Genomic DNA, 13,205 nt, shown 5'->3' with positions numbered 1-13,205 from the left:
TAATATTTAAGTATATTAATTTTCTTAATTCCCGGAGAACCGCTTTAACCCAGGATGACCAAGATAAATAGCCCAGTTTAATCAACTTTATAAAAAAAATATAATGATAATACATCACAGAGACAACTCTTTAGCATGCACATTTTTGCTGTTGCAAACCTAAGTCATAAATATAAGAATCTGCTTAATAAAAACCTTGATACAATGGCATTTTATATCATGCATACAATTAGTAATGAGTTAGTTGTACTTCATAAAAAAAGCGGGTAGGTGTAAAGTAATAAAAAAACAAGCAAATAAATCACAGCTGCAACGTTAGTGGCGCGAGGAAGCATATATCTGTATACATCAGTACAAGAACAAAGGCCTGTAATACTACATAAAAGGGAAGAAACAGCAATAATAAGTTAATATATAACTAATAAAACCGGATTCCAGGAGCCTGGCATTCTCTGCTGCCCAGTCTAGTGGCCATGTTCACACCTCCGCTTTAACACTCTACTGGAGATGGCAGGAACAGGGCAGCACGCAGGACGATTCTTCCCTTCTTACATAGACAGACCCCGTTAAACCTCACTCTCCCTTTGTGAATGATCCTTGTGATATGTGCCCCACATGCTGCCACTTACAGGACAGTTGGCCAGACCAGATTTTGGTGGAAAGGGACAACTATCTAATGTGTACGGAGAAATGTCAGCTCTCCCCATGTAAGATAAGGGGGCATGAAAGATGGGGAATGTTGGATTTTAGTATGCTCTATCCTATGTTCACACAGCAGCTTATTCCTCTGAACTCAGAATGCATGTGTATGGGGGATGTGGGAAAAATAGCTATTGGCCATAACAGGAAGGTGAAGCAGATTGTGATCACGTGTCTTCACTTGGCTTTATAGATGCATGCCCTGTTTTGGGTTTTTTTCTATGCCGATTCACTTTATATTAGTATAGGGAATGTAATTCCATTTTTTGATACTAAGCATTGCTTCACATAATACATACATAGAATGAAAGCTCCACTAGAGGGAGCTCATACAAGATTTATTCAGCTCCCACTGAACTCAGTAATAAATCTGTCTTCAGTAAGCTCTTAAGCTCCCTCTAGGGGCAACATATAAAACAAATAGGCATGAATGATGTAAAGAGTAAAGAAATTAAATATACATATATTATGAGCTTTTTCTCAGTCATCCACAAGCATTGGATTATTAATTTTGCACACAAGCACAGCAACATACTCTGGTTAGAAATGCAACCACACAGAATCGAGCGAATGGCTGAAATGTCCGTGTCATGTACCCTCTGATTTGGTAAAAAGGCCAGGTCCACGAGTGTAATTTGCAATGAGTTTACGGACCCAAAGTTACAACATCGTAGGGATCAACTGGTTGGTTCACATATCCGATATACGGACACATAATGCGCCTGTAATACAGTCGTGTAGACGTGGACAGTTTCCTGTATTTTCATGGAGAACAGTTTAACACTAGTTCTAACAGATCAGGCAATAATTGGTCCGAAGACTGATGGATCTCGTTAGAATGGTGAAAATTAAACCTATTTCAGCCATTGGATCTGAATGAAGTGGTACAAGAGAAGAAGCGGCAGGCATGGCAGGAACATGGAACACACTTACCTCATCTACCATGAGACGTTTAAATGTCTGATATAGCCAAATGAATTATGAGGGTGGGAAGAAAAATAAAATGGGAGACAAAAGACAAAATCAGTCGGACAGAAGAAATGGCCCAAAGATTTCACCAAACAGAATGAAGAGAGCAGAATAAATGGAGAGGCCACCAACATTTACTACGTGATAATGGACAGTGGCTATGTACAGGAATCTAGAAAACATCACATCATCAGCCAGAATTTACTTCTTGTATGGAACCTCTTCTCCAGTCACATACAAAGCTAAATTCAATACTATGCTCTTAGCAGTGTGGTATGGAAGTATAGAGCTAAGGCTCTGTTCACATTCACCTGTCATGGGAACAGAAAAATGAAAATAATGGCAGTGACGGATCAGACGTTGGTCATTTTGATTTTGGATGAAATATGAATCAGCGGCTCCTAATGGATCCTACAACATCAATGTGAACTAAGCCATAGGTGTTAAAGATGATATGTCAGTCCTATGGACTGCTTTATGTCCCAATAAAATAATTCTGGAGCACATCCAGGAGATACACAGTGCAATCCGTTATAATAGTATCCGTCTATAGGGGGACATGCACCTTTAACAAGGGAACGGTAAAACCTAGTTGTCAATATATTAATAGGAGGAATAACAGGAGACTGACACAATGCAGAGTTCTAAGACAACGCAGAATTATTTTATGAAGGGACAGTTTCTCTAACATACAGTTAAATGACAGAACGAAGATTTGGCTGGACAAAAATCACTGCACCCAACAGTTTATCCCCACTGGTTAACATTCTAGTAAAATGGTGGTGAACGGCTGTATTCAGCTCTGCATGGTTTTCTGATTGTAGTACACAAAATATTCCACAAGAGGGTGCACTAGTCCCAAAGAGACAACAAGTAACTTCATGCGGCAGCACAAACACCCATACCAGAAATGTAAGGTGTACACAAGGGGACTGCAGAACACAGGACATGCACTGCATCAACACGCTTTCTAAAATGATAGCAAACGAGTTCCTAGTAAATTGCGGATACCTTCTAGGGGCTGTCAAGATCTCAGATTCCCTTCCCACATTTCATTAGGCAATTATAGGGAACGTTGCGTTTGCTCCCAAAGATTTCCAGCGCATGGGTCTGTGAAAAGGTGCCTTAAAGTCGACCATAAACGAGAAGGCCATCTACTGAACGCTTGTTTTTCCTTGACTTTACTATAAACTGAACAAATCTGAATCTGTTTTCCTTTTCTTCTTGGGGGGGCATGAGCATCAAACAGGAGGGTCTTATACGCATCACTGTAGACCAATCGGACCAAAAATCTGTACGGAAAGTTGATCTCTCTTTTACGACCAGCTTAACAGTTCCGACTTGTTTAAGGCCCCATATGCACTAGATTACTGCTGGCAGAACCCAATGTTTTTGGCAGGGTCGACCAACAATCTGATGTGTATGGCGAGCACCCAACTCTCTACAAACAGATAAAGGATCGGGCACATTGACATTTTTGTGGGAGTATACCCACCACTGTTGTTGGCTTTTGTTTCAATAAGTTGGTTGAGATGAGGAAATCACCATTGTAAGCTTCTACTTAAATGCCCTACTTTCCTGATATCTCACTGTAGCGTGACATTTTTACATTTGCCATAAATTTTCATCCAAAAGCCAAATATCCCAAACTTTTTGTGAGTAGTGTATATATACAAACCTATTCTACATTTTCTGCACTTCTCTATACAGTAAAGGCATGCCAACTAATACCGCCCAATGGAGGCCTCCTTTTAGGTCAATGCCCCATAGAGACATGTGATCTACATGGCAGTAACTTTTCACAGTGTATACACGTGCCCTAGTTCAAAGCTTTCTGTGTCACAGTTACCATCAGTGGGGAAGAGTAACTGAAAACTGAATCAGACCAAAAACGGATCCCCCAAGTCTGAACATGAGCAGCCTAGAAGAATAACCAGACGTGTTTTTGCTGCCCGCTAAGCGGGGTCACTGGGTCAGCTATTTAAGTCCGCACACATGAGCGAGCACGGGGCTGACTGCTCAGGAATTACTGCCTCTATTAAAGGGGCACACACTGCTTATTCCTACATTCCCAGCTTAGCCACTGCTATCTAAAAGAACCTGCTCAAGTAATGTCTGATATTTAGGCAAGTCCCTGTAGTTCCTTAAAGGGGGTTTTCCATCCCGGATATTGATGGCATATCGCTAGCATATGCCATCAATGTCAGATAGAAGCTGTGACCCGCACCCATCTCCTGAAAGGGCCCCCAGAAGTGATCTATAAAATGAATAATGAACAGATTGTTTCAATAACGATAAATCAAGTCTTTTTTTTTGGGACATAGAAAAAAAATTGCCAAGTAGTATTTTGGGGGATTTGTGGGTTAAATAGGAGATTACCTTTGTGCTTGAATATTCCTTAAGAATTGATTAATCACTATTGAAATAATCCATTATTCACATTTTTTTCAATATATATTTTCGATCCGGCAGCATCTCTCTGCATTCTGACACCGCCCTCTCTCATTCACTATAATGGGGACTGGCAGAGATCTGGCAAATATGCCAAGGACCTGATGGAAGAAAACCACTGCGCGCAGCCAATGCTCAGCATGCTTGCCAGGTCGCAGCCGTTATAATGAACTGGGCCGGAGGGTGTCAGGTCGCGTCTGGCGATGCAGCCTGCCACAGGTGTCTAACGCTAATGTGTACCTAGCCTACGTTATGCCACTATTGGACCAGTGTTTAGAAGGTTTTTAATTTTTCTACAATAAAGAGGAAGTTTTACTTGAAGTCAATGGAGGGCTGGATTTGGTTTCCTTTGATGGCACATCCTCCTAACTATATTCCATCAAATGTCTGAGATGGGCCAATCCTCTAAAGGAGTTTTGCAAGAACATAACAAGTTTTAGTGTTGAGTGAAGCGAGCTTCGGATGCTACATCTGACGTCGGTTTGCTCAAAATATCGGAATACTGTACGGAGATTAGTCTCCGTACAGTATTAGAATGTATGGGCTCCGATGAGCCAAGGCCAGTTCTTCACGAAGTCGTGCTCGACTTCGTTCAACAAATTCAGTAGTTGATTTCTAAAGTGGAAAACCACTTTAAAACTTGACGTACTAGTCGGAAGCGAAGCAGAGTTCGGTTTTAAGTTTTAAAGTGGTTTTCCACTTTAGAAATCAACTACTGAATTTTTTGAACGAAGTCAAGCGCGATTTCGTGAAGAACTGACCTTGGCTCATCGGAGCCCATACATTCTAATACTGTACAGTTAATATTTGTACAGTGTTATTACAAAGTTTTGAACGAAGAGACTTCAGATGAAGCATCTGAGCTTGCTTTGCTCAACACTATTTAAGTACATGCAGGGAATGTTATATAACGACGCGCCAAGCATTACTTACCTGTCAGCACTGTCAATGATTTTGTGGTCCTTGATGGCCTATATGCAATTTTCCTGCAGTGCTAAAATACTGTACATAACCACTATGACTGCAGCCAAATCACTGGCCTCAGTGACGTTAGCATGAATGGCACACAACTGCGGACGCCAATAATTGGCTGCAGCAGTCACATGGACGTTCATTACTTTACTGCAGCAGAAAAAGTAAAGATAGAACAGCAGGAACCACTGGAGTCCTATGTTATTCTATAGTGTTCCCTGCAGCTGCCGTCTCTGGTTACAAGGTCCAGACATCAGGAGGTTGCTTTATTCTCTCTAGGAGGCAATACACTGACTGAGCCCCACCCAGAACAAATGGGGCCGCAAAAGATGTGAACAGCACACCGTGCGCTGTCTGACGCAAAAAAAAAAAAATTATATATATATATATATATATATATATATATAGTATTTCCTATTCTTGTCCGACAAGAATAGGCATTCTCTATACAGCGCCGGCCATGTGTGGGCCGCAAAATACGGAAAGGCTGTTATCCGTGTTTTGCAGATCTGCAATTTGCAGACTGCAAAACACTTACGGTCATCTGAACGCACCCTTAAATTCAAGGCCGATAGCTTATACTGATATTCTGTGCATTTTCATTTTAGAATAAAAAAAATTCCTACACAAATCTGATGTTAAAGGGGTTGTCTGGGTTCAGAGCAGAACCCAGACATATCCCCATTTTCACCCAGGCAGCCCCCCTGACTTGAGCATCAGAACAGTTCATGCTCCGATGCTCTCCTTTGCCCTGCGCTGAATCACGCAGGGAAAAGGCATTTTCTGGAGTTCCGGTGACGAACCAGACTCTCATTCCACCCACCAGTGAGCCCAGTGACGTCTCCAGCACTGATGAACGGGCTTTAGCGCTACCCTAGCCTGTAAAATGGCCAGTGACGTCACCGAACACACTGCTGGGCAGAAGCCTCCGCCCGGCAGTGTGTTATTGAAAATAAAAAAAGAGCCCTCGCCCTGTACGATCCAGTGCAGGGCAAGGGAGCACATCGTGAACTGCTCCGATGCTAACATCAGGGGGCTGCCTGGGTGAAATTATGGGTATGTCCGAGTTCCGCTCTGAACCCGGACAACCTCTTTAAATAAACATGTTTATAGTTAACGTTTGGCTTTTTTTGTAAATCTCTATCATTGGTAAATATGTACCTGCATTGCTGAGAGCAGTTTAAATGCTGTCAGCAGTCATATGACATCCCAGCATGTTACTGATAGCTGATAAATATAAACCTCATAATATTATACATGTACAGTGTGTTATATATTATATACCTTGCTCATACTACATCATACACTCCTTATATTATACATACAGTTGCAAGAAAAAGTATGTGAACCCTTTGGAATGATATGGATTTCTGCACAAATTGGTCATAAAATGTGATCTGATCTTCATCTAAGTCACAACAATAGACAATCACAGTCTGCTTAAACTAATAACACACAAATAATCAAATGTTACCATGTTTTTATTGAACACACCATGTAAACATTCACAGTGCAGGTGGAAAAAGTATGTGAACCCCTAGACTAATGACATCTCCAAGAGCTAATTGGAGTGAGGTGTCAGCCAACTGGAGTCCAATCAATGAGATGAGAGGTGTTGGTTACAGCTGCCATGCCCTATAAAAACACACACCAGTTCTGGGTTTGCTTTTCACAAGAAGTATTGCCTGATGTGAATGATGCCTCGCACAAAAGAGCTCTCAGAAGACCTACGATTAAGAATTGTTGACTTGCATAAAGCTGGAAAGGGTTATAAAACCATCTCCAAAAGCCTTGCCGTTCATCAGTCCACGGTAAGACAAATTGTCTATAAATGGAGAAAGTTCAGCACTGCTGCTACTCTCCCTAGGAGTGGCCGTCCTGTAAAGATGACTGCAAGAGCACGGCGCAGACTGCTCAATGAGGTGAGGAAGAATCCTAGAGTGTCAGCTAAAGACTTACAAAGGTCTCTGGCATATGCTGGCATCCCTGTTTGCGAATCTACGATACATAAAACACTAAACAAGAATGGATGTCATGGGAGGATACCACAGAGGAAGCCACTGCCGTCCAAAAAAAAAACAATGCTGCACGTTTACAGTTTGCACAAGAGCACCTGGATGTTCCACAGCAGCACTGGCAAAAAAAATTGTGGACAGATTAAACCAAAGTTGAGTTGGTTGAAAGAAACACACAACACTATGTGTTGAGAAAAAGAGACACAGCACACCAACATTAAAACCTTATTCCAACTGTGAAGTATGGTGGTGGGGGCATCATGGTTTGGGGCTGCTTTGCTGGGTCAGGGCCTGGACGGATTGCCATCATCGAAGAAAAAAGGAATTCCCAAGTTTAAATCAAGACATTTTGCAGGAGAACTTAAGGCCATCTGTCCACCAGCTGAAGCTCAACAGAAGATGGGTGTTGCAACAGGACAACAACCCAAAGCATAGAAGTAAATCAACAACAGAATGGCTTAAACAGAAGAAAATACGCCTTCTGGAGTGGCCCAGTCAGAGTCCTGACCTCAACCTGATTGAGATGCAGTGGCATGACCTCAAGAAAGCGATTCACACCAGACATCCCAAGAATATTGCTGAACTGAAACAGTTCTGTAAAGAGGAATGGTCAAGAATTACTCCTGACCATTGTGCACGTCTGATCTGCAACTACAGGAAACGTTTGGTTGAAATTATTGCTGCCAAAGGAGGTTCAACCAGTTATTAAATCCAAGGGTTCACATAGTTTTCCCACCTGCACTGTGAATGTTTACATGGTGTGTTCAATAAAAACATGGTAACATTTAATTCTGTGTGTGTTATTAGTTTAAGCAGACTGTGATTGTCTATTGTTGTGACTTAGATGAAGATCAGATCACATTTTATGACCAATTTGTGCAGAAATCCATATCATTCCAAAGGGTTCACATACTTTTTGTTGCAATTGTATATAGTGTGCTAAACCTCATACGCTCCTTATATTATACATATATAGTGTGATATTATATACCTCGCTCATACTACATCATACATACACTCCTTATATACCTGATTATAGCATACATAACATACTGTGCGTTATATATTATATACTTCATATCACACACACATTACATACCTCATACTATTATACATGTAGAGTGTGTATATACCTCATGCTAACTACATCATACACACAGTACATGCTATATAATGTCTGACTGTATGATGTAGTATGAGGTATACACAGTTTATGTGGTGTGTATGATGTAGTAGGTAATATAACACACTGTATATCTATAATACTATAACGCACGTATTTATTACCATATCCCACACTGTGTATACGGTCTCGGCACTCTTTGTTTCTCTGGTACCCTGGCCTACACTGACCACTTTCCCGCCTCTAGATCGGCGACATCAGTCCTATAGACTAGCGTCGCCTACGGAGTCCCGTTCGGGGACGTTTCAGGCAGGCACGCCCACACGCGTAGTCTCTCCTGTACTCCCGCGATAGATGGAACTGGCAGATGACAGACATGGCAGACTCTCAGACTTCGGGCGTGTGTGCTTGCGAGGTGGAGGCATTATCAGTATATCTGCAAGGTTAAATGCCGATAACTTACAAAATCATGAATATCGGACGATAATATCGGTAATTCTGATAAAATCGGTCGTTCCCTACATTAACACAATCCTACACAAAAATATGTAGGCAGACAAGCGCTCAATAAAAGAACCCTGCTGCTTCTGGACATGATCTCCACTAACGTGATGAGGAAAAAGGGTGTAGTAAAACAGGAAGCACACACGCCGATTGCTCATGTAAAACATGTAATAGCACTAAAACCCGGAAACCACAAGTCAATGGTTCTCTAAAAATCCCTTTAATGAAATGCCGGAGAAGGCAAAAAAAAAAAAGGGAAAAAGATGCCCAGCACTGGCTTACCACGACTAAGATCTGTTAGGTCGAAACGCATTGGCTGTGTTCCCGCTTTTCATGTGAAGATGTATTTTTACATGAAGCTAAATAAAAACTGAAGATTTTATTTTCATCTCCTTGCTGGACATCTTTTTCCTTTTTGCCTAAATTGTTTACAGACTGGACCGGGTCCTTGCATGAGAGGCTAGGCTTGTTTCCCGATTACAACATAAAAAAAACACAGTATACAGCCCCAAAAGACAAACTCGTTCAGAACGAGAAGCACTTCTACAACAGAGGCAGATCTGAGGAGGAGGAGGAGGAGGAGGAGGAGGAGGCAATGGTCACTTACTCCACTCCAGCAGACGTTACACTGTGCTTGTTTCATCAGAGTCACACATGCAGTTTGTTCTTGTAGAAGGTGTTTATTCAAACCACTGAAACAAGTAAGGCTACATTTACACGACTGTAAGGCTCTGACCATATTGTGGACCGCAAACCCATTGACTTGGGTGGGTAAGTGATCCGCAAAATACAGCAAAAGAAAGGACATGTCCTATTTTGCGGAGCAGAGGCACGGATTAGAAGCCCAAAGAAGCATTTTCATGGGCTTTCAGGTCCATGCCTCTGCACCATAAAAGGATATGTCCTATCTTTTGCCGTATGTAGCGGATCGCGGACCCATATTAATGTAGCCTAAAGTGGGTGAAAAAACTGAGAACGATTATTCAAATCAGAAGCCATTTCAACAGCTTACAAGAACTACTGACCAAAAAGCCAGGGCTTCACTGTGAGATATCATGCGCCACGTGTAGAACCCTGGCCTTAAAGGGCATCTGTCACCATGATTAAACCTATTAATCCAGGCATACAGTACTGCCTGAGCACAGTGACTAAAATGCTATATTTTTCTCAGCATTTTGTATTACCGATGCAGAGCAATTCTTATTTTTGTTAAATGCAAATGAGGTACTCAGAGCACCGAGGGACTGGCCTAGCCCCTCGGAGCACTACTTCACCACTCCCTCTTCCAGCGAGATTGACTGGGCCAGACATCCTCACTGCTCCAATTACTTCACCTCAAATCTTGCACATGCACAGCTCCATGAAGGTCTCTGAGCTGTCTTCACAGGTTAGATCTTCAATGGTACTGCCACTGGCGTATGCCCAAGATTTCCTATCCTGAAGATAGGTCATCAAGATTAAAAAAGCCCTTTAAAAAAAATGTTGCAAAATAAACTAATGGATTCCATGATCGAGCTTCTTCCAACAGTCTTCCACTATGTGCACATTAGACTACAACTTGTAATATAATATACTCACTAACACTTGAGAATACAATACAAGAGCCTATTCTAAACCCCATATCACAAGGATTACACGTTTTCTGTACCCTGAAGGTTTACATCTAAATGACTAATAATACACCCCATGCTCCAATCTGTAGGTTTACACAATCGGCAAACGTCTGTTCTCCACCCATAGTTACAAGCAAACAATTGTTGGCCTGATTCATTGGGTGGGACTCCACTTGCTATGCTTTTGGCAGGCCACATAGGTGTGTACAAGGTTGGAGAGGTAGTCTGTCTCATTGCATACTATTAAACAGCCACCCACAAATATGAGGTAACCATACAGGTTATCATCATGTTGTAGCTGATAGACTGGTAGATTTTGTCTGTGCAACCGGGCATTATAATAGGAATATAAATAGAACTCCATTAGTCATTCATACTTAGAGGTTGGCAATGCAGGGAGGGATGTGAAGCATTGAGAAGTCAGGAGGCGGAATTTTTTTAGAAGGATGGCTTTCATATCATAGCCTTAAAAGGGGTGTCCGCCTCTATGCTTGGGGGGGCGCCCCCCCCCCCCCCCCCCCCCCCTCCAAAGCGCCCCAAAGTTACAATGATCATTTCAGAATAAATGACTATTGTATCTTGGAGTACTGGAAGGTGTGTGGGCCCAGCAATGTCCTCTGCTCTCAGTAAGACCCCTTTCACACGAGCGAATTTTCCGCGCGGATGCAATGCGTGACGTGAACTGAATCCTGACCCATTCATTTCAATGAGTCTGTGTACATGAGCATTGTTTTTCACGCATCAGTTCTGCGTTGCGTGAAAATCGCAGCATGTTCTATATTCTGTGTTTTTCACGCCGCCCTGGCCCCATAGAAGTGAATGGATGAGCCCCCCCAGAGCGTTTAGCTTGGGGGAGACATGGGGGCACATACACATAAGGGTTAAATGTAGTTATAGGGGTATTTAGCGCCTTTTCTCTCCCCCCCCCCCCCCTTCTTATTTCCTCAGGTGAATTTTACCTCAAGTTAAGCTTACCTGGAAACCGGTTTTGGCTGGTTGGAAGCAGTTTTGGACAAGTTGGCCAGATCTCTCCTGATTGGCTACGGCGGTTGCTGGGGGAGAAATCCATCACTCTGATTTGACAGGGAGCAAAACGGCGGGAAGCTGGCACCTTTATATTGCGGTGTTCCGCTGTATTGAGGTGCCAGTTTAAGAAGATTGTGACCTGCGCCCGCCCTCCCTCCCTTTAGATTATTGTTCCCTGTTTATGTCGCGTGCTTTATTAGTGGGATTTATCGCTCAGCTACAGCTGAGTGGATTGTGGTTTTTAATGATTATTGGACGGAATTGTAATGGTTAAATTAATGTATTTATTTATGCTAATTTATTGAGTAATAATTTATGGTAATTTTTTGGTAACCCATAATAAAGCACTGCGGCCTTTTCATCCAACTTTTGTGTTTTTTATTTATGTTAGGTATTGTTAGTTTATAATGGGGACTATTGTGTGTAGTGTGCCTCCATGGGGCTGCGTGAAAAACGTATTGCATCCGCAAGCAAGTGCGGGTGCAATGCGTTTTTCACTGATAGTTGCTAAGAGATGTTGTTTGTAAACCTTCAGTGAAAAAAACATCAAAACGCATTGCACCCGCACAGAAAAAACTGAACAACTGCACACAATCGCAGACAAAACTGACTGAACTTGCTTGCAAAATGGTGCGAGTTTCACGGAACGCATCCGGAGCCAATCCGCCACTCTCATGAAAAAGGTGCACTCCCCCCCTCCCAGCATGCTGAGGATCTGTTTCCCCCCCCCCCCCCCCCCCCCTCATGAACAGGCATTTCTGTTCCATAGACAGTCATCGATTTTCATTTGCCCCACTTAAAAAAGGCGCCAATGCGTGCTGCATTGTTTTTATGGAATTTTTGCATGGTGCTTTTTGTACCAATGTATTTTCCTCATACTGCACTACATACTATCCCATATAATAATACAAGACACAAAAAAACACCATAAAAAACGCCAGGTGGTAGAACACACAGTGGGGGAGATCTATCATCTCCCTAAGTCATTTATTGCAACTTGCAACTTTTTTGACGACAGCGACTAAATTTAGTCACAAGTGGCATTTCTATGCCACTCTTGCCACTTTCAAGAAGGGGGGTTGCGAGGGCAGGGCCATCGGGCCCAGCACGTTTATCTTTTAGGTTAGTTAAAATCGATGGCAGCTTTGACCTTTTGATTTAGACGCACTGACTGCTGGAGGATGCCCCTAATTTATGACAAGGCCGGAACCTTGCCATAAATTAAGGGCATCCTCCAGCAGATTAGGGGATATCAAGACTGACACCACAAGAAGGTCTTGATAAAACTACCCCTAATTTGCACAAAGATATCTAAAAGAAAGGCTACAAAAATGCTGACCAAGGGTACTTTCACATTAGCGTTTTTCTTTTCCGGCACAGAGTTCCGTCACAGGGGCTCTATACCGGAAAATAACTGATCAGTTTTATCCCCATACATTCTAAATGGAGAGCATGCCGTTCAGGATGCATCAGGATGTCTTCAGTTCAGTCTTTTTGACTAAATCAGGACAAAGATAAAACCACAGCATGCTACGGTTTTATCTCCAGCGAAAAAAGCTGAACACTTGCCTGAATGCCGGATCCGGCATGTTTTTCCATAGGAATGTATTCGTGTCGGATTAGGCATTCAAAATACCGAACTGGATCCGTCCTTCCGGTCTGCGCATGTGCAGACCAAAAAAAAAAAAGTGAAAATTAATAAATAAATGCCAGATTAGTTTTTTTCCGGATGACACCAGAAAGACGGATGTGGTATTGCTATGTATTTTTCTGACCGATCAGGCATTTTTCAGACTGATCAGTCTTACAAATGCCATAAGTCGCCAGGCAGTT

The 13,205-nt window shown here is 42.3% G+C and overlaps 1 protein-coding gene across 3 annotated transcripts in view; it reads right to left on the bottom strand.

Moving 5' to 3' along the window:
- The window catches only part of DIAPH1 (diaphanous related formin 1), a 218,675-nt gene that overhangs the window by 168,438 nt on the left and 37,032 nt on the right, over window positions 1-13,205 (bottom strand). For 2 of the 3 annotated variants that reach the window (XM_044281006.1, XM_044281004.1), the window contains exon 2: window positions 1,633-1,659. The exons of the other annotated variant lie outside the window; for it this stretch is intronic. In XM_044281006.1, coding sequence (XP_044136941.1) covers window positions 1,633-1,659 — 27 coding nt within the window. The remainder of the gene's footprint in view (window positions 1-1,632; window positions 1,660-13,205) is intronic. 3 annotated transcript variants of the gene reach the window in all.

The sequence above is a fragment of the Bufo gargarizans genome, chromosome 2, assembly GCF_014858855.1.
Source record: "Bufo gargarizans isolate SCDJY-AF-19 chromosome 2, ASM1485885v1, whole genome shotgun sequence".
Taxonomy (NCBI): Eukaryota; Metazoa; Chordata; class Amphibia; order Anura; family Bufonidae; genus Bufo; species Bufo gargarizans.
This window is presented reverse-complemented; position numbering and strand designations above follow the sequence as displayed.